At 46.4% G+C, this 27,974-nt stretch overlaps 4 protein-coding genes across 10 annotated transcripts; 1 reads left to right on the top strand and 3 right to left on the bottom strand.

Annotated features, from left to right (window-relative positions):
• Nucleotides 1-102: 102 nt before the first annotated feature.
• On the bottom strand, nucleotides 103-4,121 carry fam151b (family with sequence similarity 151 member B). 2 transcript variants are annotated; one of them, XM_084690113.1, is made up of 6 exons: nucleotides 3,904-4,121; nucleotides 3,582-3,707; nucleotides 3,326-3,485; nucleotides 2,196-2,407; nucleotides 1,861-1,996; nucleotides 103-676 (listed from the first exon to the last, which is right to left on the bottom strand). In XM_084690113.1, exons 1-6 carry the CDS (start codon nucleotides 4,034-4,036, stop codon nucleotides 526-528), a joined length of 918 nt encoding a protein of 305 aa, XP_084546239.1. In that variant the 5' UTR covers nucleotides 4,037-4,121; the 3' UTR covers nucleotides 103-525. The 2 variants fall into 2 exon arrangements, with proteins under 2 accessions (XP_084546239.1, XP_084546240.1); XM_084690114.1 differs by lacking the exon at nucleotides 3,904-4,121 and having other exon boundaries at nucleotides 3,326-3,498.
• Nucleotides 4,122-4,203: 82 nt separating this feature from the next.
• Nucleotides 4,204-11,269, bottom strand: ccdc125 (coiled-coil domain containing 125). The gene is made up of 12 exons (XM_084690112.1): nucleotides 11,128-11,269; nucleotides 10,467-10,846; nucleotides 9,050-9,108; nucleotides 7,905-7,991; nucleotides 7,219-7,296; nucleotides 6,914-6,999; nucleotides 6,650-6,732; nucleotides 6,352-6,464; nucleotides 5,563-5,658; nucleotides 5,276-5,426; nucleotides 5,019-5,137; nucleotides 4,204-4,769 (listed from the first exon to the last, which is right to left on the bottom strand). Exons 2-12 carry the CDS (start codon nucleotides 10,762-10,764, stop codon nucleotides 4,476-4,478), a joined length of 1,464 nt encoding a protein of 487 aa, XP_084546238.1. The 5' UTR covers nucleotides 10,765-10,846; nucleotides 11,128-11,269; the 3' UTR covers nucleotides 4,204-4,475.
• A 134-nt stretch (nucleotides 11,270-11,403) lies between these two features.
• On the bottom strand, nucleotides 11,404-24,981 carry rad17 (RAD17 checkpoint clamp loader component). 6 transcript variants are annotated; one of them, XM_084690104.1, is made up of 17 exons: nucleotides 24,832-24,981; nucleotides 24,344-24,455; nucleotides 23,846-24,097; nucleotides 23,596-23,676; nucleotides 23,297-23,456; nucleotides 22,522-22,658; nucleotides 22,387-22,439; nucleotides 22,139-22,264; nucleotides 20,994-21,063; nucleotides 20,628-20,739; nucleotides 20,313-20,498; nucleotides 19,731-19,825; nucleotides 18,722-18,868; nucleotides 18,194-18,322; nucleotides 15,864-15,984; nucleotides 12,370-12,427; nucleotides 11,404-12,283 (listed from the first exon to the last, which is right to left on the bottom strand). In XM_084690104.1, the coding sequence occupies exons 2-17, from the start codon at nucleotides 24,383-24,385 to the stop codon at nucleotides 12,049-12,051; spliced, it is 2,004 nt and encodes a 667-aa protein (XP_084546230.1). In that variant the 5' UTR covers nucleotides 24,386-24,455; nucleotides 24,832-24,981; the 3' UTR covers nucleotides 11,404-12,048. The 6 variants fall into 6 exon arrangements, with proteins under 6 accessions (XP_084546230.1, XP_084546231.1, XP_084546233.1 ...); XM_084690105.1 differs by having other exon boundaries at nucleotides 24,740-24,968; XM_084690107.1 differs by having other exon boundaries at nucleotides 24,344-24,421; nucleotides 24,832-24,963.
• Nucleotides 24,982-25,017: 36 nt separating this feature from the next.
• On the top strand, nucleotides 25,018-27,425 carry ak6 (adenylate kinase 6). Its single transcript, XM_084690115.1, has 5 exons — nucleotides 25,018-25,310; nucleotides 25,520-25,612; nucleotides 25,893-25,951; nucleotides 26,220-26,365; nucleotides 26,572-27,425. The coding sequence occupies exons 1-5, from the start codon at nucleotides 25,274-25,276 to the stop codon at nucleotides 26,759-26,761; spliced, it is 525 nt and encodes a 174-aa protein (XP_084546241.1). The 5' UTR covers nucleotides 25,018-25,273; the 3' UTR covers nucleotides 26,762-27,425.
• The last annotated feature ends 549 nt before the right edge of the window (nucleotides 27,426-27,974 follow it).

The raw sequence follows: 27,974 nt of genomic DNA, 5'->3' as shown, positions 1-27,974 counted from the left end.
AGTTGGAGATGCACAGCTGTTGCACAGCATGGTTTACTCTGAAATGCAGATGTATGTGGTGGATATAAAGAACATCAAACAGCATTCAAGACAAAAACAATGCACACTTCCAAAGTCTTATTAGTTATTATTATTGAGTATAATAGTACAGAAACATGTCCCAGAGCTGAACCATACAAGATGCTGGCTGTGATATAACTCTCATCAGCTGTAACAACAGAACCTTCCTTTTGTGCATCTTTGCTTTAATAAACTGAATTTGTTTGACCAAACTTTTCAAGGTGAAACATTTTTTTAAATGGAAACATTCTCCCTCATTGTGACTGTGGCTGCAACACAGGAGTTGCTAATAGCAACATCACTGTCCTACATGGCCTGAATGTGTTTCTCCAGCTATTTTCCATGGCCCTGGAGGCTGTGACTCATTTTTCTCTATAGACGTTGTTGGCTCGGTCGCGTCAAGTCTTCTCAGAGTATTTCTCTTAGCAACGGTAATTTCAGTCTTTCCTCTACAAAATGGGATTATTAGTAGTAGCCTGGCAATGCCCTGAACTCTGACCTTTGAACATCCAGAAGGTCATAGTATATCTGGCTCTTCTCAAACTTCTTCCTGTAGGTGAGTAAGTTGTTGACTTGAATCACATCAGTCTGGCCTGTCCACACTGTGAGACTGTACCTGAGACCAGAGGAGAGCAATGCAGTCAGTCAGCATCGTACCAGCGACACATAACATGATATCAGTAAGATACAGCATCATATCAGTAAGATACAGCATCATATCAGTAATATGTTTTTTACACAACAACAAACACACGTGGGAAGCCTGGTGCATGACAGTGAAGCAAACATGAGAGTGAGGTCACACAGAGGGGACACAGCGAAGGGCAGCAGGTGGCTGGAGAGGAGGGACAGATGCATGAGCAGTTTTGTGTCTCAGAAAGGGGATTTAAGGCTAGCTGACTACGCCTTACTGCCCTCTCAACACAATCTGCCAGAAACACTCATGAGGTACGAGAGGATGTAACACAAGACCCTCCACAGAGACAGTAGGGTTAGTCACTGCAGGCTTCAGGGTCATGGTTCCTGCTGGGTCTGCCGGGAGAGGCTGGGAGCATAGTGCTGGGTCTGGGAGAGGCTGGGAGGGTAGTGCTGGGGTTGGGAGAGGCTGGGAGGGTAGTGTTGGGGCTGGGAGAGGCTGGGAGGGTAGTGCTGGGGCTGGGAGAGGCTGGGAGGGTAGTGCTGGGGCTGGGAGAGGCTGGGAGGGTAGTGCTGGGGCTGGGAGAGGCTGGGAGGGTAGTGCTGGGGCTGGGAGAGGCTGGGAGGGTAGTGCTGGGGCTGGGAGAGGCTGGGAGGGTAGTGCTGGGGCTGGGAGAGGCTGGGAGGGTAGTGCTGGGGCTGGGAGAGGCTGGGAGGGTAGTGCTGGGGCTGGGAGAGGCTGGGAGGGTAGTTTTGGGGGCTGGGAGAGGCTGGGAGGGTAGTGTTGGGGCTGGGAAAGGCTGGGAGGGTAGTGTTGGGGCTGAGAGAGGCTGGGAGGGTAGTGTTGGGGCTGGGAGAGGCTGGGAGGGTAGTGCTGGGGCTGGGAGAGGCTGGGAGGGTAGTGCTGGGGCTGGGAGAGGCTGGGAGGGTAGTGTTGGGGCTGGGAGAGGCTGGGAGGCTGGGTTAGGCTGGGAGGGTAGTGCTGGGGGTGAGAGAGGCTGGGAGGGTAGTGCTGGGGGTGGGAGAGGCTGGGAGGGTAGTGTTGGGGCTGGGAGAGGCTGGGAGGGTAGTGTTGGGGCTGGGAGAGGCTGGGAGGGTAGTGCTGGGGGTGAGAGAGGCTGGGAGGGTAGTGCTGGGGTTGGGAGGGTGTGGGAGAGGCCCTACCTGTCTGACTTCTGCAGGAGCCAGTGCAGCTGGGAGGCAGACTGGGGCAAGAGGGCAGCCCTCACCGGGAAGGTGACCGGCTGCTTGAGGTCCCCACACACCTCTTCCATGCGGCGCACCATCTCCCAGCTGTACCCTGGGGACCACATCACAGAAATATATTAATTTAGCAAATTGCAGCTTCTTGAAATTACTCCTGAAATACCATTCGATCAGCTTCAGCCCTTGAAAACGGTCAACAGGCCTCACCAGAGTGCTTTGCATCTATCACCTGGGTTATCAGTGACTTTGGTTATCTGTCACCCGGGTTATGAGTCACCCAGGTTATCGGTTACCTGGGTTATCTGTACCAGCCACCCAGCCTGTGGTCCAGCCCAGTGAGAGGACATAGTCTTGCAATCCAGAGCCCACAGCATCCAGGAAGACCTGGGGGTCCATGGGGGGAGCCTGTCCCCCAGGCCCAGGGAGGATGTCAGCGTTGATCCACACCGGGCCGCGAAGCTGGACTTGTTGTAGCAACACCATGGAGGGAGCCACAGCCTGGAGACTGGACCAGGCCACAAACCAAATGTCTCACCCCACTATGGACTACTATTAGTATTAAACAGTTCAAAGGTACCAGAGCCTGTTTAAGGAGAGCCTTGCCACTCCCTATTAAGCCCCATTGTACCGAATTTGGCTGCAGTTCCACCACAGTTCCACTGGGGGTGATCGCGAGCGAGTGCATGTTGAATGGGAGTCTATGGAGCTAAACGGCTAAATTTGTCTCTTTCGTCTGATTATCGTTGAAAAATCTCCGATTTGATTGTAGTTTGTGCATGTTCAACATGGATTATAGGTCGAAAGTTGAATGAACAGTACTTATGTCATTTTGATTTATTACATGGTGAGTCGTTGTTGCCCATAACACGCTAGCATTCTGCTAATAAATGCTGATTAAATGCTGATGGTTAGTGAAGGACTGATACGACCAGAGCTCCCGCTTGATGGCATCCGAAGCAGAATTAGAATGTCGGAGCATTAGCAACATTAGCAACGACATTAGCAAGCCAAAACTCTTTCTAGCATGTGTATTGACAGGGAGAGCCTAACCTGTCAGCTGTGTTGTCGATGTCGAGAAAAGTAAGTGACCAGAGCTTGCCGTCAAGCAGTAGCTCTGGTCGCACGATGTGTATGACGTCAATGACATTTTCAAAAGCTTTTTAGAACAGAAAGGCGACTTTAAAACAATCCAACAGCCAGCAGTGTGTATTTTTTTTGCCTCCCCTTTCGAATTCAGAATTCAAATCACTAGACAAAAAATGATATCCTGAGAAAAGTGTATTTTGAGGGGTACCGCTCCATAGACCTCCATTCATTCTGCACTCGCTCGTTAGCGCCCTCACATGGAACTTCAACCAGTTCAGAACCCGGAAGTTTACCGAGAGTGGCAGTTCTCTCTATATTAGACATTCTCTGAAGGTACCTTTTGAAATCTAGTTTGATCCCTTTGTTGGAGGCTGCAACCTGCTTCAGCCAATCATGCAGCGTGATGTCACTGTCAGTCTCTGGGGGGTGAGCCATGATTGGTTCTCTGGAGTCACCTCCCCTCATCAGTACGTCAGCCTCAATCATGTGGGCAGGACCTGAAACATTAAGCTGTGAGGAGCAGCTGCAACAATGGTCACTAAAAAAATACTTTCATTGCCCACATGATTAATCCCAGACACTAGAAAGCGCACCTGTCAGCGCCGCAGCAATCTTGGCCCTGCTGTTGGCTGCGTGGGACCACAACACATCGGCAGCATCCCGCTCCTCTATCTTCCCCTCATTGACAAAATATTCCAGCGTCCGGTCACTCATTGAGTCTGTAAAATGGTGAATGGTTCATTTTCCACAAGTTTGTCTGCTTCATATTATCGACAATATCCAGACATTGTATAGGACTTTTACAACATTTAATTTGTTGAAAAAATACAAGTAGCTTCCGGAAAAGTCGCTATATAGCGTTACGTTAGCTGGTATCTTACAGTAGCTAGTCTCTGGTTAGCCTTTCACCCTTACCTGCTGTAAAAGTGGTGAGCGTTTTTAATTTAAAATTCCAGGATAGGCATAGCACAACCGCTACGGCTAAGACAGCAGCTATAACACGAAAATGGAGCAAACGAGTTATAACTAAAATATGTAAAACTCTCATTAACTTTGGAATCGGACAGGAACGAAACAGACGACAGACTTGTAAGTTGCTGTGCGCTTTGCTTTGGCGCAGGTGTTTGTGGGATATGTAGTTTAACATTCCTGACTGGATGAACGTAATGTTGTAGAAGCCGCGCAGACAAGTGTGATCAAAAGAGGGAATACACATTTATTAGTGTAGTGAAGATTTTATTGACACACACAATTGTTCCATTAAAAAGGAGTTAGAAAGATGAATACATCATTTATTTAATGTCCCTGACATTTACATGACAGACAATGCTTTTGACATAGGCTAACTGGACTCAACACAACCATCCATCAGTTTAAGTAATGAGTTAATCATGTATACCACCAGCATCATCCACTACCCCCCTCTCTGCTAACAGGTCCACCAGCATCATCCACTACCCCCCTCTCTGCTAACAGGTCCACCAGCATCATCCACTACCCCCCTCTCTGCTAACAGGTCCACCAGCATCAAGCCCTGACTCTAGGATATGTTTGATTCTGTCTTGGCCTGAAATTGTGCTGGAGTGTTGGAGGTTTGAGTCGGATGTTGCTCCCTGACATGGATGCTGGGCATGGTTTAAAATGTGTTGACCTGAATGAGCACAGTGTCTGGTGTCCTGGTGTGTGGGGTTCTGCAGCCGTTTCTCCAGTTTGTCTGCATTGTGAGCAAGCATGAGGATAACCTTCCTCTGGTGGGCTAACGCCTCCTCCTTATCATTCAACTACAAGGAGACAAAGCCCCAAAAGGGATGGAGTTCAATTGAGCAAATGGTAAATATAGACACTAGTAGCATACATGCATAATAATAATGTATTCATTTAACAGTTGCTTTAGTCCAAAGCAAAGCACAGAAGGAATTGAACTTGCAACCTCATAATCTACAGTTAAATGCAACTGAGCTATACCCTCTACCACTGAGTGAACCGTGACCCTTGTGTGTGAGTGACCTTTGCCCCCTGTTGTGAGCTACCTTGTCCAGCAGGCTGTGCAGGGTCTCGGTGGGGGAGTGGAGCCTCCGGCCCTCAGTGCTGGAGGGCAGCAGGGCTCTCAGTCTCTGGCCCACACCGGCAGAGTTTCTCTTATTCACACCTGGAACAAACACAAATCGACTCACAAAAATGATTCATATTCACAACAAATAATGGTATTGTGTTCATTTAGCAGACACATAGCATATACATTGGATACACTGCCAAATGATGAAAGACCATGACAGTCAAGCCACACTTCCTTCAGCCTTGTGTGAGTGGAACTTCTTGTCTGTGTCAGCCAGAAGCAGGAAGTGATCACTCCTCCTCTGCAGCTGCTGTTCAAAGGCGATTCTAAAAGCATCCGCAACCATCACAGCCTCTTCCCTCCTCCTGCTCTGGGACTCCAGCTACACACACACAAGGATTTAGGATATTCATAATACAACAATCAGAATTATTTCCCTTACAGGCCAAATACAGTAGAAAGAACCAATCAGTTAAAATAACCAAAAGCACCAGTCAGGACAGAGCTAGGTTGCATACTTCCTGTGTAAGCTGCAGCAGGTGTTTCCTGGCTCTGCTGGCACAAGGGCATGGCTCCTTCTCCGCACGGCACAGACACGCCCCCAACACCGCCGGCTGGACAGGCAAGGACGAAACCGAGGAAAGACAACTTTTTAAATGTATTTGCAGCATGTCTCTGTTAGAGCTGTGCCCTTCTGCAGCATGCAACATGTCTCTGTTAGAGCTGTGCAGGGTGTCCCCTTCCCTCCCTCCCCCACCTCCAGGCTGTCCCCTTCCCTCCCTCTCTCCCTCCCCCCCTCACGTCCAGGGTGTCCCCTTCCTTCCCTCCCGTTTCCTCCCTCTCCCAGGGTGTCCCCCCCTCCTCCAGGGTGTCCCCCTCTCCTCCCTCCCTCACCTCCAGGGTGTCCCCCTCTCCTCCCTCCCTCACCTCCAGGGTGTCCCCCTCTCCTCCCTCCCTCACCTCCAGGGTGTCCCCCTCTCCTGCCTCCCTCACCTCCAGGGCGTCCCCCTCTCCTCCCTCTCTCACCTCCAGGGTGTCCCCCTCTCCTCCCTCTCTCACCTCCAGGGTGTCCCCCTCTCCTGCCTCCCTCACCTCCAGGGTGTCCCCCTCTCCTCCCTCCCTCACCTCCAGGGTGTCCCCCTCTCTCACCTCCAGGGTGTCCCCTCTCCTCCCTCCCTCACCTCCGGGGTGTCCCCCTCTCTCACCTCCAGGGTGTCCCCTCTCCTCCCCCTCCCTCACCTCCAGGGTTTCCCCCTCTCCTCCCCCTCCCTCACCTCCAGGGTTTCCCCCTCTCCTGCCTCCCTCACCTCCAGGGTGTCGGCCTCTCCTGCCTGGCCACAGGGAAGCCTGGTCCCTTGGATGGCCCTCTGCTCTCTGACCCCCAACGTGGCCACCAGCTCCAGACACTGCTGGCTGAGAGCTACACACACACACACGGTCATTTTGAAATACTTAATGATTACTCTCTTTGTTGTACCTAGGGAAGTACTTCATGTTTATTCTCTCCACCTAGTGCACAGGACACTTTACATTTACAGTATGCATTTAGCAGATGCTTTTATCCAAAGCGATTTCCAAAAGAGAGCTTTACACTGTCATACTCACTGTGATTCTCAGACCTCAGGGCCTGTAGCTCCTTCCCCTGCTCGGCCAAGCTGTCACTCAGGGCCTGGTTCTCAGAGCAGACCCTGCCCACACACACACATACAAGACTCACATTAACTGACCAATCAAACCAAACCCAGAGTCCCATTCCTTGTAAGCTCGTGTGAAAGTGGAAGACATTTATAACTTCAACCCAACTTACAGAAATCTTTTCCATGATTTATAATAAGTGACTAATTAAAATAATAAAAATGTGGTACACACCTGTTGTGCTTCTGCTCCAATGACTGTTGAAAGTTCTTGAACTGTGCCTGGTTGAACGTGATCTCCCACTGCAGCACATTCACTTCCTGTCAAGGGGAAATATAGGAAGGAAAATTATTTTGATAAATCTCTAATGAAACATTAAAATTGGACATCAACATTACCTTTAACATTGGACTAGTGGTATGCTACGATCTACAGACCTGTGACTGTAGTGTGTATCTAACCCTAACCCTATGTCAACAGACCAAACCTTTATTTAAGATGCCTTGGGCTTGGCAGTTACCACCCTGACCCACACAGACCTTCTCTAAGGCCTTGGTCCTCTCTTCACTCTTCAGCTGCAACCTCCTGCTGTGCGAAGTGGCTTTGTCCAGGATGGCCTGCAGGGTTTGGGTTAGATACACAGTAGACACAGGTCAGGGTTAGGGTAGATCAAGGGCCTTGTCCAGGATGGCCTGCAGGGTTTGGGTTAGATACACAGTAGACACAGGTCAGGGTTAGGGTAGATCAACGGGCCTTGTCCAGGATGGCCTGCAGGGTTTGGGTTAGATACACAGTAGACACAGGTCAGGCTTAGGGTAGATCAAGGGCCTTGTCCAGGATGGCCTGCAGGGTTTGGGTTAGATACACAGTAGACACAGGTCAGGGTTAGGGTAGATCAAGGGCTTTGTCCAGGATGGCCTGCAGGGTTTGGGTTAGATACACAGTAGACACAGGTCAGGGTTAGGGTAGATCAAGGGCTTTGTCCAGGATGGCCTGCAGGGTTTGGGTTAGATACACAGTAGACACAGGTCAGGGTTAGGGTAGATCAAGGGCTTTGTCCAGGATGGCCTGCAGGGTTTGGGTTAGATACACAGTAGACACAGGTCAGGGTTAGGGTAGATCAAGGGCCTTGTCCAGGATGGCCTGCAGGAGACCCATCAGCACATCATACTGAGATGTGGTTTAAGTTACAATGAATGAGAAGGTGAGGAGATGGGGGGGTTACCTGTCCCTGCAGGATCTTCAGAGCTTCCTGTTTTCCTTCAAGGTGTCGATGCTTCACCTCCAGCTCACAGCGGAGTAGCGCTACCTCCTGGACATTTGAATAATTTAGAAAGAACAGCAGAGACATGCTGCAGAAGAGCACAGCTCTAACAGAGACATGCTGCATGCTGCAGAAGAGCACAGCTCTAACAGAGACATGCTGCAGAAGAGCACAGCTCTAACAGAGACATGCTGCATGCTGCAGAAGAGCACAGCTCTAACAGAGACATGCTGCATGCTGCAGAAGAGCACAGCTCTAACAGAGACATGTTGCATGCTGCAGAAGAGCACAGCTCTAACAGAGACATGCTGCATGCTGCAGAAGAGCACAGCTCTAACAGAGACATGTTGCATAAGAGCACAGCTCTAACAGAGACATGTTGCATAAGAGCACAGCTCTAACAGAGACATGCTGCATGCTGCAGAAGAGCACAGCTCTAACAGAGACATGCTGCATGCTGCAGAAGAGCACAGCTCTAACTGTATTCTGGTAATCAGAGCCAAGGAACGGAATGTATTTACCAAACACAGTGTAAAGTCACCACATCTCAGCTACCAGGCCCAGTGTAAAGTAACTACATCTCAGCTACCAGGCACAGTGTAAAGTAACCACATCTCAGCTACCAGGCACAGTGTAAAGTAACCACATCTCAGCTACCAGGCACAGTGTAAAGTAACCACATCTCAGCTACCAGGCACAGTGTAAAGTAACCACATCTCAGCTACCAGACACAGTGTAAAGTAACCACATCTCAGCTAACAGACACAGTGTAAAGTAACCACATCTCAGCTACCAGACACAGTGTAAAGTAACCACATCTCAGCTACTATGCACAGTGACTGCAACAGTAATATTACCTCCTTTAACAAGGTGAAGACAAGACAACATCTAAGTCTCGATGTACTAACATAAATAATGATACTACTATTATCCTCACCATTAAAGAATAATCCACATTTACATTGAGTAAAACTTAAATGCTATAGTTTCATGTTTCTTGAGCTGACCATATTCAAGAACATTTCCATAAGTGTGTATCTCTCATGATCTCATAGATCAGGGGAAGGACCAACCCCAGATGTGTGTGTGGTGTGTGTGTTCCTCACCTCAGACAGATCCTGCACTCTGTGCCTCAGCTGCTCACTGCTCAGGTCACTCAGGGGCTCTGGAACTCAAGGAGAGTGTGTGTTAGAGAGAGAGAATGGTAGAGAGAGTATGTGTTAGAGAGAGAGAATGGTATAGAGAGTATGTGTCAGAGAGAGAATGGTAGAGAGAGTATGTGTCAGAGAGAGAATGGTAGAGAGAGAATGGTAGAGAGAGTGTGTGTTAGAGATGGAGAATGGTAGAGAGAGTGTGTGTTAGAGATGGAGAATGGTAGAGAGAGTGTGTGAGAGTGTGTGTTAGAGAGAAAATGTGTGTGAGAGAGTTTGTTAGAGAGAGAGTGTTTGTTAGAGAGAGAATGTGTGTGAGAGAGTTTGTTAGAGAGAGAGTGTTTGTTAGAGAGAGAATGTGTGTGAGAGTGTTTGTTAGAGAGAATGTGTTTGTTAGAGAGTTTGTTAGAGAGAGTGTGTGAGAGAGTGTGTTAGAGTGTGTGTGTGTGAGCTACCCTCTCCAGCTGACACACAGATGTTCAGTCTCTTGATTTCTTGTCAGCAACACACACACACACACACACACACAGGGTAAACACACACCTCAGCAACACACACACACACACACAGAGTAAACACACATGTCAGCAACACACACACACACACACAGGGTAAACACACACCTCAGCAACACACACACACACAGGGTAAACACACACCTCAGCAACACACACACACACACACACAGGGTAAACACACATGTCAGCAACACACACACACACAGGGTAAACACACACCTCAGCAACACACACACACACACACAGGGTAAACACACATGTCAGCAACACACACACACACACACACACACACACACACACACACACAGGGTAAACACACATGTCAGCAACACACACACACACACACACACAGGGTAAACACACACCTCAGCAACACACACACACACACACAGAGTAAACACACATGTCAGCAACACACACACACACACACACACACACACACACACACAGGGTAAACACACATGTCAGCAACACACACACACAGAGTAAACACACATGTCAGCAACACACACACACACACACACACACACACACAGGAACATAGTGCATATTATACACTAACGAAATGCAGTTACCATCAAACCAGAAGTGCAAAAGAACAGGGTGTACAGTAGGCTATACATTACAGTGTTAATGAAACACATCTGGCCTAATTTAATTAGGTTTCTGACCAAAAAAGTGGTAATTTCATTGATGGTGAACCAAGGATATAGTCAGTTTGTATGGCCATGTTTGCTAGAGTATATCAAACAGTAGCAAGACCTCTCATGCTTGTGTCTGTACCTGTATCTCCCTTCATGTGTCTCTACCTGTCTCTCCCGTGTCTCTGTTTGTGTGTCTGCCTGTATATCTACCTGTATCTCTGACTGTATCTCTCCAACACAGAGATGCTTGACACCCTTCAAGCTCCTCATTAAACGTTGTATTCAGACTTCGGCAGGACGTCCAGGTGAAGGCTGCCTCGCTTCCTTGGCTGCCTCCCCTACGGAGCCCCGACCGGGGCAGCTGCTCCTCTACACTACCCCTGCTGGGCCGAGTTGTCCTGGAAGTGGTCCCAGACCGGAGCCCCGCCCCGTCCCCCAGATCACCGTCCGCCATGTCATCCTCAACTGCCCCCCCTGCCGGGGCCTCAGCCCCTTCCGCCCCCAGCATACTGGCGCACGGACCGGCCAAGCCAGTCTGATGCTAGCCAAGCTCAGTCTCACCAGATACGCTGTAGCTCACACTTGGAGTACTGCAGAAGGACACACATTTACACACGTACGATGTTACAAACTAAACCACTTCACCAAACTTCCCTTCAAGTTGTACAACACAATGCGTAACCGTATATCCGAGCGATCTTCCACAATAACAGACTGTGGTCAAGACACAAAAGCCAATGTTACAATTAATGAACAAGCTCTATGGGACTCATTCACATAATGATATACAGTGTAAAACTACTGCGCATGTTTCACCTTGTTCATAAACAGGTGTCAACAATCTACCTTCGGAAAGTTGGAGGAAACAAACCTGTTTTCTTGTCCGGTCAAAAACGGCAAGCAGCTCAGCTATTAACGATTAAATGTATGACGAAATTATCAGTAAATATGAATCCTTGAAATAAGAAGACCATTCGTAAACTCGTTTCTATTTCAATCTTGTGTACCGAAACGGAACCAACCAGGACGCACCGCCGCCAGGCGCATGCGCTGTACGACGAATGCGGCGCTATTGTGCGTCAATATAATATTGTAACGTCATTCACTACGGTCGTCTTTAAGAGTTATACAAATGGCCACAACAAAATATGAAATAATGAAAATAACTGTATTCGGTGAAAAACAAAAAACTTATATTTTTACAAAATATGTATTTGTCACTTTTTTATGGAAGACTAATATTGTTTACAAAAAATGCTTGTTAAACATATCCACTGTTAACCATGTATGCCATAGACAATACTACACAGCTGACAGAGGGATAATTGAAAATGGCTCAACTTCTAACCGGTTTTAAATATAAACTGAAGACAAATGTTCCTGTAAAACATTAAACACTTGACTGCAAAACTAATTTGAAATATAAAAATGCCAAAATGTTTCAGTGTCTTCATCAGTTCAATATGTGAGTTGGTTTAAATTCCACTTAAATTAAAGTCACATAACCCAGGTCACATAACACAGAGTTGTTAAGCTTAAATCCCCCTGGAAGAAAGGACTGAACACCAATAAATACACAGGCATGTGCGGAAAACACACAATAACGACTAAATGATCCAAAACACCCTTGTGTTGTGTATAACAAGTCAGTCAAGTCGTTGAGTGAATGAGGAAATAAGGCAATGTGGGCGTGACTGTGCTATAAGTCTTTTAGGCTTTGTGACTGGAGCATGGGTTCTGCCAGTCCCATGCGTATTCCGCTGTGAGCCCCGTGATTGGACTACGAGCCCTGTCAATCACTATCATACTCCTCTATGAGCAGGTCATCCTCCAGCAGGGCTCCTGAGGTCGAGGGCTGGGGCTGGCTGTCTGGCAGCAGGACCTCCATGGAGGGCTCATCCTGCTCTCCTGCTGCCCCAAGAACACTACTCAATGGTGGGTTGACTGTGGAGGAAACCGGGCCCTCCTCATCGCTGTCCAGCTGCAGTTCCCCGGGGTCTCTGTCTGTCAGGGCCTCCAGACGCAGCCTGACAGAAGGAGCAGACGGCCACCAGATCATCATCATCATCATCATCATCATCATCACACTAGATGGTGTGTGAGGAGGACCTACCTTCCAGACCCCCTGCGGAGGGGGAGGCGTCCCACATCCTCCAGGAAGGAGATCTGAGCTGAGGAGACAGGAGAAATGCCACCATCACAGATCACAAACCAACAACAACACTCAACCTACCACTAATGACGCATGTGGATATCTGAACAACTTAACTGTAAAGTTTGATCTCAACCAGGGGAAGATTGTTGCTAAAGGTTAGCGTTCTTTTAGATGCAAATCAATGTGCAACCCTTTTCATAAGACGCACACTGTCCTTGTTTGAACATCATTTGTCTGAATAAACTGAAGAGGCCAAATATCCAGACTTATCCAGACACAATGTCATTTGACTCAGCGGGGGATCGATCCGGCAACTTTCTGATTTCTAGCCCGACTCCCTCACCGTTCAGCCATCTGACTCCCCTAAACACAGGAAGCTCTCTGCCTGGTAAACACAGGAAGCTCTCTGGCTGGTAAACACAGGTAGCTCAGGCTACGCAGTCTATGCACATTGTTTACTGTGAGCGTTACCCTGGTTCCTCACGGGGGTGCTGAGCAAGGCCAGGTGTGTGTGTGTGGTGTGTGTGTGGTGTGTGTGTGGCGTGTGTATGGCGTGTGTGTGGTGTGTGTATAGTGTGTGTATGGCTGGGCGGTATGACGGTATATACCGTGCGACGGTAGAAATGTGTCTACAGGGAGAGATTTGGCTATACTGTCCCTTACAAAAAACAAGTATATTAAAGTATACTATAAGTATACTAAAATATGGACAGTACACTTTTAGTTCACTTTTGATATACTTTTAAGTAGTATGTTTAGAAAATAGTTCAATTTTGATATACTTTTAAGTATGCTTTGAAAATAGTTCACTTATGATATACTTATAAGAGTATACTTAGAAAAAAGTTCACTTTTGATATACTTTTAAGTATGCTTTGAAAATAGTTCACTTTTGATATACTTAAGAACTATGCTTAGAAACAGAAAATGGTATACATTTCTTCTACAGTAGGATGTACATTTCTATTATTATACAGCAAAAACAGTCCAAATAATTTTAAAGTACATTACAGGTTACATTTTTTAGATCCATCTCATTCTAATTATTCATGTCTATGAAAATCTATTATGAATTGCACGTCAAATCTTTTTTGGTACTGAAGTTGTAACCTTAATTACTGCCAAAACATTCTGAAGCCCTATACTCCTATACTAATAATTATCAATTGGAGTATTAATGGAAAAAACTAAAAAGCACCTTGAGAAAGAAGCAGACACAAGGGTTGAATTATGTATTTGAAGTTTATACTGTCAAACTGACTGAAGAACAAACTAACAACGTGAAAAAATGAAGATAGCGTGGCTCATTGGCTGGTCAATTCCCATGATGCAAGGCGGTAAATAGTGTTCAAGTTTGCTGATAAGTTTGCCGTTTGTTCGACATACAAATGTAACTTCATGAATTTCGTTTTTTAAATGTGTCTGCTTAGAATGTAGTGTTTTGTTGCGTGGTAATTGTCATTGTTGTGCTGGTTTACCATTGTAACCATGAGTTAAATGACTGTTACGTTTCATAAGAAGAGCTGGATTCACGCAACGTAAGTGCTTACGCAGTAAATAGCTTCTTTCAGCTAAGAATCTGCAGCGTAACTTTGCCCCCATTCTGCCAAGTGACGCAAAATCTGAGGCGTTTGAGGGGCCCCTGAACATTTTAATATATTAGTAAGTCATAGTAAAATTATTTAGTTTACTTCTTGAAGTACATACATGAATTGATAGTGCACTTGAAAGTATTGCAAAGTATACTTTGAGGCACTTTAGGAAGTATCCTTAATGAACTGAAAGTGAACTACACAGGTTACTTTAGAGTATTCCAAAGTATACTTTGAAGTACTTTAGGAAGTATACTTGATGAACTGAAAGTGCACTACACAGGCTACTTGACAGTATTCAAAGGTAAACTTTGAAATACACTATAAGTGTACTTTAAAGTGTACTAAATGACCTAAAAAGTGGGCCGATTCAGTTTTCTAGTGTGAATTTAAGTAACATGATAATAGTATACCTTTTATACTAAGCATACAAATAAACTTGAAGTATACTTTTTTGTAAAGTTTTTCAACCGCGGTATACTTTTATACTATATTTTTGTATTCCACGTGTGTATATTAAATGTGTGGTTGCTGTACTGTATACAAGCCATCATATAAATCGCATTCTTGCGATATTTAGAATTGTAGTTGAACTTTTATTTGATTTGCTATTTTCGTTTGACCTTGAAGCACATTTGCGTTGGTCTGACGGAATTTTCGATGTGTAGTGTATTTTGTCTAAGCGGACCACATTTATGCCGATGCTAATTAATGATATATTTGATGACCCATTCTGCAGGTAACCAATATGATTTGTTCAAATTTTATGTCTCGTGCTGTTAAATTATTGTTGTAAAATTACACTGGTGGCGTTGCTAGCCTTCTTGATACTAGTGAAAATTAACTACTTACTGAGATTGAGGTCATGCCGGGAAATATCAAACTGAGGCTTTAACATATCGACCAAGCTTTAACGAGGTTGATATGCCAAAACCGAAGTTAGATATGGATAGTATCATTTTGAAATTTTTGTCGGAGGGCATTATGGAGCTGTGAGTAGGTCACCACGCGGATGGTGGATCGGAACGCTCGTACTCGTAACTTTTTGAGACTTGTTTTTAACTAAAGTGTTGTCTCATGTGAGGCAGTTGTTTTTGTAATAAATAATCGAGTGTGATGATGAAGTATGATATGGTTATTTTGTACCATTTCTTAATTTAATTTACAGAACAATAACTATACCGTGATATGTACCATAACTGTGATATCAAATTACTCATGCCGTGATAGATTTTGGCCATATCGCCCACCCCTAGGTGTGAGTGAGAGTGTTACCCTGGTTCCAGAGGGGAGTGCTGAGCAGGGCCAGGTGTGTGTGTGGTGTGGGTGTGTATGGTGTGTGTGTGTGTGAGAGTGTTACCCTGGTTCCTGAGGGGAGTGCTGAGCAGGGCCAGGTGTGTGTGTGGTGTGGGTGTGTATGGTGTGTGTGTGTGAGAGTGTTACCCTGGTTCCTGAGGGGAGTGCTGAGCAGGGCCAGGTGTGTGTGTGGTGTGGGTGTGTATGGTGTGTGTGTGTGAGAGTGTTACCCTGGTTCCTGAGGGGAGTGCTGAGCAGGGCCAGGTGTGTGTGTGGTGTGGGTGTGTATGGTGTGTGTGTGTGAGAGAGTGTTACCCTGGTTCCTGAGGGGAGTGCTGAGCAGGGCCAGGTGTGTGTGTGGTGTGGGTGTGTATGGTGTGTGTGTGTGAGAGTGTTACCCTGGTTCCTGAGGGGAGTGCTGAGCAGGGCCAGGTGTGTGTGTGGTGTGGGTGTGTATGGTGTGTGTGTGTGAGAGTGTTACCCTGGTTCCTGAGGGGAGTGCTGAGCAGGGCCAGGTGTGTGTGTGGTGTGGGTGTGTATGGTGTGTGTGTGTGAGAGTGTTACCCTGGTTCCTGAGGGGAGTGCTGAGCAGGGCCAGGTGTGGCAGCAGTTCTGTCTGCAGGCTGACAGGAGTCATGCAGAAGCTGATGAAGAGAGACTGGGCTGCCAAGCAGTTCTCCTGGTGCTGGAGACACACACACATACACACAAACACACACAGAAGACACACGCATGCACGTGATGGGAATCATTATCTCCATGTTTAGATACAAGTGTGTACTGGCTCACACAGTAGGCCTAAGCACTAGAGGTGTGAATCGATACTGATCTCCCGATTCGACTACGATTATCATGTCAGCGATTCAATTCGATGACTCGATGCATCAGGATGCGTCAAATACATTTTTCTATTAAAGCCATATAGGACTTGACAGAATGCATTAAGATACTTTATTATATGGCAACTACGGTACGAGATTTCTGATGGGTAGTCATGCCAGCCGCGTATTGACCACGGTCTGATAAGTATTCTTATTGCCCCTCTTCAAAATGAGCGATATCCACGAGTCAGCTGCTGAGTTTTACTATCCAGATGATGCTGAAAAGATTTGTCATCGAAAGTGAGGATGAAGACTAGACTCTTTGAATCACTTGTGTTGTTGTTTTGTGTTGAAATTAAAGCCATTTTTGCAGAATGTTGTCCACTTTCTATCAAAAGTAATGAGTTGCTAGGCAACACATGAAACACACCGTGAGAAGACTTGAGAGCTAGCTACTATTAGCCTAGAGGTACCATTTTTCGTTTAAAAAATGAAAAGAAGCTAAAAATGCCATATAATAAACTACTTACTAACCTCGACCGTTCGGTCATGCCGGGAAATATCAAACCTTCGGTTATTCAGACTGAAAATCTGCGGAATTACGATAGCCTTCCTGTTCTTTTGTCGGAGCGACCGAAGATGTTCCACAACAGTTTGACGCGGATCCCACTACTGTACAAGTGAATGCAGCACTAGACGAATCCAACCACCCTCCCCACTGCGCCGACTGAGACAGAGGGGAAATCAGTTTTATAATCGAAATTCAACGGACATTCATATTCGTACCTCTGTTCAGGCTCCGTGTCATATTTAGGGACCGGGGTAAAAGAGTAGACAGCCTGAATGCCGAAAAATCTAGCAGCCATTTGAATACACACCATTTTCAGTGTTTTTACAATATTTTTGTAAAAACTGACCATACTAACTTTAAACTTGTTGCACTTTCTTCTACAACTAGCTGACCAAGTTGTCCAAACTTTGGTTTGATGATACCGTTTATTATTAACCAATAAATCAATGAAAACACTTGACATTTTTGTTCAGTGTTTCCTGAAGTTCTTTGATTTAAGGCTTTAATAATGTGCTATAATAATGTAGCCTAAGGTTTTTGAGTAAAAATGTCTTAATTTGGGGACATTCCAAATAAACATTGATTCCAAATAGACCTTGATTAATATGATTGCAATGAAATCAGCATATATACTTCCGACAAGGGGTGCAACCCCTCAAAATCTCCTGCCACCCTCTTGCCACCCCATGAATATTTTTCTAGATCCGCCCTTGCTAACTTGCACAATTCATAACGATTTCATAAAGGCAAATAGTTTACATTGAAATTGTAATAATCATAGTTTTGGCTCCAACAGTTATGTTTCCATCCAAAAATACAAGTAGTAAGATATTACTTATTATTTAACAAAGTCTGAACACAACAGACATATTAGCAGTATTGAAAACAGAGTTGCATCAATCCTTGAAGTTGCTGGCCCAGAGTTAGCATTTTACGGCGGGTGTTGTTGCTGGCAACTCAGGATGGATGGTGTTCCCAACATATTTAATTTTGGTGTGACAGGCTTTGCATATCGCATGCGATGTATCCAGTTTGTGCTTCCCAAACTGTTGGTAATATCCGAAATTAAGTTCCATATCTCAGCTTTTAAACGCTTGGAGCGTTTTTAGGACGATCTCACAACCACCCTCAGCCATTTTGCTGTGGCACGTATGCGAATCGCAACAAATGACGTCAGGTAAATGAGACCCAGATGAGACTAGAGTCTAGATGGAACGGGTTAGGCTACTGAGAATGACTTATTTTTCATTTGAATGTTTATGCTGCGGCCAGAAAATTTACGAGCGTCATCATTGTAATATAATGTAATATTGTTATAATTGATTATGGTCGGCCACTGCATTGATGCAGCATTGTCCATGTCGCCATCGTGATGCATTGATTATTTGATTAATTTAAACACCTCTATTAAGCACCGTCCCCTAGAAAGTGTGTAATTGTATGTGTTGCTCTCCTGTGTGTGTGTATGTGTCTTTCCTGTGTGTGTGCGCGTGTGTGTCTACCTTCTTGTTGACCTGCAGCCAGTGGGGTTTGTGCAGTGGTCTGAAGCGTGCAGAGGCCTGGGCGTTGTTGGTGTGCAGGAGCCCCCTGGTGGCCACAGACGAGCCATACACCCCCAGGGAGCTCCGGGACTAAACATCAACAGCACAATCCTCCCATTAACACATGGAGCACAAACACTCATGACGTCAGCTGGGAGTTGGTGAATACTGCCCTTTGGATATAGTTGTACATTCTTTACACTGTAAAAAACATTGGTCATGTGACCTTAACCAAGTAATTGTAAAACTATAGACAGGGTCAGGACCTATAGACAAGGTTAAGACCTATAGACAGGGTTAAGACCTATAGACAAGGTTAAGACCTATAGACAGGGTTAAGACCTATAGACAGGGTTAAGACCTATAGACAGAACATATAGATAGAACCTATAGACAAGACCTATAGACATAGACAGGACCTACAGACAGAACATATACCAGAACCTATAGACACTGGAGCTATAGACAGGGACAGAGTCAGGAACTCACGCTCCACTCAGCAGTCAGGAAGTCAGCATGGGACAGGTAGTCACTGGCCCGAGCTACATCCTCCACCTCAGAGAAGAAGTCCAGGTAGTTCTGGTGCAGGTACAGGTTAAAGAGCTCCCCAGACATGTGGCAGCGCTCCAGCACCCCCTGGTGGAGGGGAGCATTAACAACATACATAAGTTACATGAAATATTCTATACAATGGGTTGAGAAGTGTGTGAGAGTCCAAGGGTTCTGTCAGGGTGTGTGTGTGTGTGTCTACCTCAGGGTGTGTGTGCATGTGTCTACTTGAGGCTGTGTGAGAGTCCAAGGGTTCTGTCAGGGTGTGTGTCTACCTCAGGGTGTGTGTGTGTGTACCTCAGGGTGTGTGTCTACCTCAGGGTGTGTGTGTGTCTACCTCAGGGTGTGTGTGTACCTCAGGGTGTGTGTGTGTACCTCAGGGTGTGTGTGTGTGTACCTCAGGGTGTGTGTGTGTCTACCTCAGGGTGTGTGTGTGTGTACCTCAGGGTGTGTGTCTACCTCAGGGTGTGTGTGTGTTTACCTCAGGGTGTGTGTGTACCTCAGGGTGTGTGTCTACCTCAGGGTGTGTGTGTGTGTACCTCAGGGTGTGTGTCTACCTCAGGGTGTGTGTGTGTTTACCTCAGGGTGTGTGTGTACCTCAGGGTGTGTGTGTTTACCTCAGGGTGTGTGTCTACCTCAGGGTGTGTGTGTGTCTACCTCAGGGTGTGTGTGTACCTCAGGGTGTGTGTGTTTACCTCAGGGTGTGTGTACCTCAGGGTGTGTGTGTTTACCTCAGGGTGTGTGTCTACCTCAGGGTGTGTGTGTACCTCAGGGTGTGTGTGTGCATGTGTACCTCAGGGTGTGTGTGTGTGTACCTCAAGGTGTGTGTGTACCTCAGGGTGTGTGTGTGTGTGTACCTCAGGGTGTGTGTGTACCTCAGGGTGTGTGTGTGTGTACCTCAGGGTTTGTGTGTGTGTGTGTACCTCAGGGTTTGTGTGTGTGTGTGTACCTCAGGGTCCACCCGTAGCCTGTCTCTGTGATGCTCTGCCAGGTGAGGCGGCAGGCCGGGTTGAAGGGATGCTTTTGAACCTTCCCAGCTCTCTCCTGCCAATCACAGACACACCTTACTACACGTCTGCCAATCACAGACACACCTTACTACACGTCTGCCAATCACCCACACACCTTACTACACGTCTGCCAATCACACACACACCTTACTACACGTCTGCCAATCACAGACACACCTTACTACACGTCTGCCAATCACACACACACACACCTTACTACACGTCTGCCAATCACACACACACACACCTTACTACACGTCTGCCAATCACAGACACAATTTACTTTTTCAATACTGGATAAAATGTAATTTAAGATACATATCTAGATGGAATTCAACAGTCCGAACTTTCCAAATGTGAAATCAGGTATTTTCAGGTTTATCCCATGAGCTCCAACTGCATTCCAAACCCTTTCTCCTTCAGAACCACGAGGATCCTGTTAGTGCTGACCAACACTAGCCACCTCGCTCTAACCCCCCTAGTCCTATCCCTAACACACCTAGCCCTAACCCAGGACTCACTCTTGCAGTAGAGGATCTTCCCCAGCGCTCTGAAAAGGAACAGGGAGGCGTCCTTCCCCCCAATGGTCTGGTCCTGCCTCTGGCTGTCCCTCCTCTTCTGCTGTGTTGCTGTGGAAACGGCTCTCCCCCGTGAGGTCACTGACCTGCCCTTCTGCCCTGCCCATTGGCCAGTCTCCTGGGGCTGGTCTGAGGTTAGGATCAGACGTCACAAACATTATATAGATACTATCAGACTAAACCCAGCTCTGGCCCACCCATAAAGGGTCTCTGGCTGTAGGGAGGTAAACAGGATGTGCTGCTGGGTGGCGCCCCCACCTGTGAGAGAGGAGAACTGCAGGCTGTTGATGGCACTGCGGACGTCCCCAGAGCTTCCTGAGCAGAGCAGCTCCATGTCTGCCCTGTCCGGGACAGTGACCCTGCCTCCGCTCTGCTCACACACACACACCCCCCAGACACACACCCCCCCCAAACACACACCCCCCAAACACACACACCCCCCAAACACACACACCCCCCCGCCCCCACACACACACACCCGCCCCACACACACACACACACACACATATACACACACCCCACGCACACAAACCACGCACCTACTTAATTAAGTTAATTCATTAAATTAAAGACAAATGGGTTTACACCACAAATCAAGTTGATGAAGCAACATAGTCCTCTCACCTTTGCTGCCTCCAGGGTCACAATGCGAGTCAGGACTTTCATCATGCTGGTGGGAGCCACAGGGTTGAAACTGGAGGGTTAGAAACTGGAGGGTTACAGCTGGACGGTTACAGCTGGAGGGTTACAGCTGGAGGGTTAGAAACTGGAGGGTTACAGCTGGAGGGTTACAGCTGAAGGGTTAGAAACTGGATGGTTACAGCTGGAGGGTTACAGCTGGAGGGTTACAGCTGGAGGGTTAGAAACTGGAGGGTTACAGCTGGAGGGTTACAGCTGGAGGGTTACAGCTGGAGGGTTACAGCTGGAGGGTTAGAAACTGGAGGGTTACAGCTGGAGGGTTACAGCTGGAGGGTTACAGCTGGAGGGTTAGAAACTGGAGGGTTACAGCTGGAGGGTTACAGCTGGAGGGTTACAGCTGGAGGGTTACAGCTGGAGGGTTAGAAACTGGAGGGTTACAGCTGGAGGGTTACAGCTGGAGGGTTACAGCTGGAGGGTTACAGCTGGAGGGTTAGAAACTGGAGGGTTACAGCTGGAGGGTTACAGCTGGAGGGTTACAGCTGGAGGGTTAGAAACTGGAGGGTTACAGCTGGAGGGTTACAGCTGGAGGGTTACAGCTGGAGGGTTACAGCTGGAGGACACACTGGGTGTGTGCTCCTACATGTATACAACATTGTGGAATACTGAGGGAGTCAGATGGCTGAACGTTGAGGGAGTCGGGCTAGTAATCAGAAGGTTGCCGGATCGATTCCCTGCCGTGCCAAATGACGTTGTGTCCTTGTGCAAGGCACTTCACCCTACTTGCCTCGGGGGAATGTCCCTGTACTTACTGTAAGTCGCTCTGGATAAGAGCGTCTACTAAATGACTAAATGTACTACTGTCGGCATAAAAATAATAGTGCTGAGTAGACTACTATTTAGGGGTGGGGGATAAAATCGATTCACATTTGAATCGTGTTTTAGTCTTCTAACGATTCACATGTAAAAATAAAATAAAAAATTTGGAATAACAACAACAAAAAATGAGTACAAATCGCAAAAAAATCATTAATCGATTTTAATCGATTAGTGACCCCAAGAATCGATTCACATCGTGAGGTACCAAAAGATTACCACCCCTACTATTTACAGTGTGTGTGCGTGTGTAGGACCTAATGCTGCAGATGGACAGCTCCTCCAGGAGATCTTTGGGGAAGAGAAGTCGTGAGCTGCTGTCTCCACTCAGACTGTCAGACACGATGAAGACCAAGGCTGTCCTGCCTGTCCTCACAAACCTCCTGGAGAACACACACACACATGCACACAAATAAGCAGCAACTAAAAACATCAGCAATTGGTCAGAATTTCAAATGATATATAATAATCGTCTGGTGTATTAAGGCCCTGAATGTGTCAGTACTTCAGAACTTCGTGCAGGCATGCTGGTTGGCGGTAGAACTGGTTGGGGAAGTCCTGCAGGAACAAGCAAGGTACATGATGAGCTGCTTCTAATGGACACAGCTTTGGGTTGCCATGACACCGTCCAATCGGCTACCTCCACGAGTATGAGCTTCCTGTCTGTGGGCCCCGCCTCCCCATTCATCTGCAGACGGCTGTACTTGTCAGCTCGTAGGAGGAACTCCTGGAACAGGCCTGTCTGGGAGCTGCCATGGAAACAACTGAACCTGGAGTCTGGTGGCAGAAGAACACAGACAGGGTGACGCTACATTTATATAGATTATAGATGGGTTCTCTATATAGAGGGTTAGGGTTATAGATGGGTTCTCTATATAGAGGGTTAGGGTTATAGATGGGTTCTCTATATAGAGGGTTAGGGTTATAGATGGGTTCTCTATATAGAGGGTTAGGGTTATAGATGGGTTCTCTATATAGAGGGTTAGGGTTATAGATGGGTTCTCTATATAGAGGGTTAGGGTTATAGATGGGTTCTCTATATAGAGGGTTAGGGTTATAGATGGGTTCTCTATATAGAGGGTTAGGGTTATAGATGGATTCTCTATATAGAGGGTTAGGGTTATAGATGGGTTCTCTATATAGAGGGTTAGGGTTATAGATGGGTTCTCTATATAGAAAGTTAGGGTTATATATGGGTTCTCTATATAGAGGGTTAGGGTTATAGATGGGTTCGGGTTACAGATGGGTTCTCTATATAGAGGGTTTGGGTTACAGATGGGTTCTCTATATAGAGGGTTAGGGTTATAGATGGGTTCTCTATATAGAGGGTTAGGGTTATAGATGGGTTCTCTATATAAAAGGTGTCTTCAGTGATCTTGTTGGCAGTGGAGGCAGTGGAGGTGTGTGTGTCTCACGTGGGTCGAAGGTGAGCTTGTGACCGTCGGGGTGGTGCAGGGCCAGGCTGGGGGGGTTGGTCCACTCCTGCAGGCTGACTCCCAGCTCCTGGGCCAGCACCCGCACCGTGGTGCTCTTACCACAGCCCGACGGCCCGCTCAGCAGCAGGATAGCGCCACCCTGTGGACAGGAGGTACCATCAAAGGTTTAACTAACAGCCAATTAGCACACAGGGCTCGAGTCCCTAAGAATACTACTGATGGATCAAGATAATCGTTTGTAATGGATTGGTTATTATAAAAATGTAAAACATCCTAACCTTGAAAGTCTTAGGATCAACATGGGCTTTTATCCAGCTCTCCACCTCTTCAATTTTCTTTTTGTGGACCACCAGTTCAGCCTAGGGATGCATATCAGACAGGGTCTTCATAAGTAGTCTCATCGTATCAATATTCACCATTTCCTCTTTGAAACTAAGGATGTGGGACACATCAGATTTAAGTTCTACGAGGCCGCTGAGGTGAGCTTGAACAAAGTGAGCCAGTAAAGAGATGAGATGCCGAAGTGACCTGTGAGCTGGGGGAGTGGGTGTCCACCCAGGGTTCCTCCTGGTTCCTGGGGGCCACGTCTCTGGAGGAGGGGTCTGGAGTCTGGAGGTCCGAGCGGGCAGGGTCCACTTTCCTCTTCCGGGGACGTTTGCTGCCTGTGGGGTCAGAGGTGGGTGCTCTGCCCTTCTGGCTCCGCCCTGACTCTGCTCTGCCTGGGGGGGCGGGGGGGCCCCCACACAGGCCCCCAAACGACGGCTCCACCCAGCGGTTCAGCTGCAGGGGGAGGTAGGGGTGAGTGGGGTAGCAGGGTAGCAGGGTAAAGGGGAGGGGGTTGAGGGGGAGGTGAGGTAGAGAGGTGGAGGGTACATTTCACACCTTTCAACACCTGGGAAGCTGAACTTTGTTTACAACTTAACTATAACTTTGAATAATATTGAGGCTGGAATCCAAAGATTGTGTCTCTCCCTCCGTCCTCTAATCGTCCCAAACAACGCGGTAAAATGGGAACGTCATACTCACTTTGCTGGAGGGTCCTTTTCCTCCCAGTGATAGCTTTGACATGATAAACTGCGGTGCTTCACATCTATACAAGCTCAGCTGTCAGTGCAAGACGCAGGAAGGTGAACTCTTGCTAGCGTTATCGAAACAAAATGTGATCAATGGCACCACACATTAACACATTAACATGTTGAAATGTCTTGCAAAGTAGGACATGAATCGGTTACCCAACTAGCTAGCTAGACTGCCAGGTGACCAATAACAAAAACCAGGGCCATTGCAGCCCACAATGTACATGTTAACTACAGAGCTTGTCTGCGTCAGATCTAAACATATTTAACAGCAACATTGAACGATAGCTGAATTGTGGTAGCTAGCTTGCAGTCACTGCTGTACAGTAACATTAGCTAACTTTACCTAATTTACTTTGGCTAGTAGTAGGTTTGAGCTGACTTATGATTAGTTAGCTCTCTAAAAAACATGCACTATGCATACAACGGCGTCGCTACCTCTTTTTCAAACCATCTTATGTGGTGTTTCCTTTCTATAACAAAAATGTTTAAAAACTTAGAACCGAATCCGAGTAGCTAGTCTCATGGTGTTAAGCGAACAACCGTCAGTTGCACTGATGAAAATATGAAATATCCCTTTAAAACATGAGGTCCTTCTCTAATTGTGGCGCCTAATACTGACGTCAGAATTCGTTCACAACGTTCACAACAGAGCAGTGTAATTACTTACATGCGTGTGTGTGTTGAACAAACTATAAACATTACTTTGATAGCTAGTTAGGATTTTGTTCTTACATTGAGGTAATCCACTGAGTTACATATAGCAAACAATACTATCTTAACATTTATCTTAAAATATCCTGAAAACTAACTAGTTAAGAGAACATCAAGTTCTTTGGTACCCAGGTAGTCACGTGTAGTTACCAAGCTTTTCGCAAAAATGAAAATTATGGTAAGACCTAACATTCTTCTGACAGGTAAGCAACACCTTTTGGTAACATTGAAAACATATTCCACAGCTTTTTATGACATTTATTTTTAATGTGTGGAAAAGTGCTTAAAGCCGTATGAATGTAATGCACCGAACTCTCCCGATGCCATGTGCCGCTATAGAACCACGAATAGGAGGCTGAAGTGTTTGGACACGCTGTGTGATGATGATGATGATGTTGTTTGCTCTTAACAGGCACCCCAGGAGTGGGGAAGACCACCCTTGGAAAAGAGCTCTCCCAGCGAACAGGACTGGCGTACGTCAACGTGGGTGATCTGGCTAAAGAAGGTCCGTTACAAACACAAGTAGTCTACAGCGTAGTATGCTTAGAGGATGGAGTCATTAGTCAACACCACGCAGGGATTGGTTATACAAGCGCTTTCTGACGTTCACTGAGGTTTAATAATCTGTCCAGGTGTTCTTCTAAACTCACCCCAGCCCAGAGTGGCGTCATACGACTCAGCAAGCAGATTACACGCATGTTCAGAGTTTTCTGTGAATACAGCAATGTTTTAGGATTGAGCGGACATCAGATGGTGATTGTAAGGATGGATGTCTGTGTTTTCAGGCCAACTGTTTGATGGTTTTGATGAAGAGTATCAGTGTCCAGTGCTGGATGAGGACAGGGTGAGTAGTGGCTGGGTGAGGGTATGGGGACTTCCCACAGCATGTAGTGAGCTACAATGCTGCACTTGCTTTGTTGTGCTACACTGTCTTATCAGTGATGGGAGATGTCATTATTGGCTGAGACCAACCACAAAATACTGTTAAAACTGTGCACATCTCCCTTGATGATCTGCTTCGCAGTACTGATTATACTACTAAGTATGTGACTTTAGATGATGGTGCCTGTTAAATGACAAAAATGTGAATGTCAGCTGTGCTCCCGTTGCAGGTGGTGGATGAGCTGGAGGACCAGATGTCGGACGGAGGGGTGATCGTGGACTACCACGGATGTGATTTCTTCCCAGAGCGCTGGTTCCACATCGTATTTGTGCTCCGCACTGACAACACTAACCTCTACAGCCGTCTAGAGAGCAGGTCAGCTCACCTCCAGTGTGCTCGTGCTGCAGGGCCAAGTGTGCTCGTGCTGCAGGGCCAAGTGTGCTCGTGCTGCAGGGCCAAGTGTGCTCGTGCTGCAGGGCCAAGTGTGCTCGTGCTGCAGGGCTAAGTGTGCTCGTGCTGCAGGGCTAAGTGTGGCTGATGTGCTCGTGCTGCAGGGCTAAGTGTGGCTGATGTGGTTTTAGGGGCTACACAGGGAAGAAGCTGCAGGACAACGTGCAGTGTGAGATCTTCCAGAGCATCTACGAAGAGGCCATGGAGGCCTACGACCAGGAGATCGTCCACCAGCTGCCAAGCAACGATCCTGAGGATATGGAGCGTAACCTGGAGAAGATCACACAGTGGGTGGAACAGTGGATGAAGGACCACAACTAGACCTGGAGGAGATGCCACAGGAACAACCCTGATGTTGTGAAGGGGAAACATACACACACGGGTAGAAGTGTTATCTTCTCTGGTGCAAAGACTGGCGCACAGGCATTTCTGTTAAAACACAGTAGACATGACTAAAGAGCATTTATTAATTCATTACAATAGTAAAGATGCAAATGACTAAATGTAAATATGACTTCCTGAATGCAATGAGGTCTTTGCTTCTGTTGTTGTAATCACTTCCTGTATTTGTTAGTTGTAAACAGGGAGTGAAAAGGCAGTTACATTGAGGTCTGAAGGGCGAACATCTTCTAGATGTAACAGTCATTGTATAGCTACATCCGTATACAGACAAACATTTGGTTAAAATGTTTTGCAGTTGCACACAAATACACTTTTAGAAGGTTTTCTTCTAATGTAGAACACATGGTAGTCATTTATTCTTCTGCTTTAGACATTTTAAAATATCACAACTAATTTAGCTCTACGTATAGGGTCTCATCACGATGCGTCAGTATAACGGCGTCAGTTTAAGGGGGGTTTTGTCGGTTACAGTTGGGAAATATTTCAGTGAATTGCTGAGTTTTGTATAGTACAACTGTATACAATGATTAAGGTAGGAACTTCACAGTTAAGAATGAAATAAAATAGATCTGTTGCTTTGCAATTTGTTTTTAATGTGTTAATGGGGGTAATCCTGGAAATGGTGCAAGTGTATTTTAAAAAGACAGTAGCAGAAATATTTGTTGATTAGGGAATACACAATGTTGTCTAGTTCAAAAAACAAGTCTTTGAAACATGCATTGCTTCAAGATCACATCAGCTTTTCACTGCAAATCTACTTGTTTTGCATTTAATTTGGTCAGTGACTCTTTATAATATTTTTCATTTTATGAACCTTTATTTAACCAGGCTCAATCATTAAGAACACAATCTTATTTCCAGTGATGGCCTGGCATAAAGTACAACTTTTAGAGGGAGAGGGGAAGGGGGCTAAGGAAGAAAAATCAAGTTACACATCGACACAACCACAGCAGTACAACATACAGAAGAAAAAGCAACAACAAAAACATGCAGGTTAAACAAAGCAGGGCATTAGTAGCACAGGGATGACAATTGTAAAAGCACAAAGCAGGACACATTATTTACACCAAACAACAATCAAGGCAGACTTATAGGGTTAACCTAACCCACACAAACTTATAGGAGGAATGAG

The sequence above is a fragment of the Hypomesus nipponensis genome, chromosome 24 (assembly GCF_054491055.1).
Source record: "Hypomesus nipponensis isolate SF chromosome 24, ASM5449105v1, whole genome shotgun sequence".
NCBI lineage: Eukaryota > Metazoa > Chordata > Actinopteri > Osmeriformes > Osmeridae > Hypomesus > Hypomesus nipponensis.
This window is presented reverse-complemented; position numbering and strand designations above follow the sequence as displayed.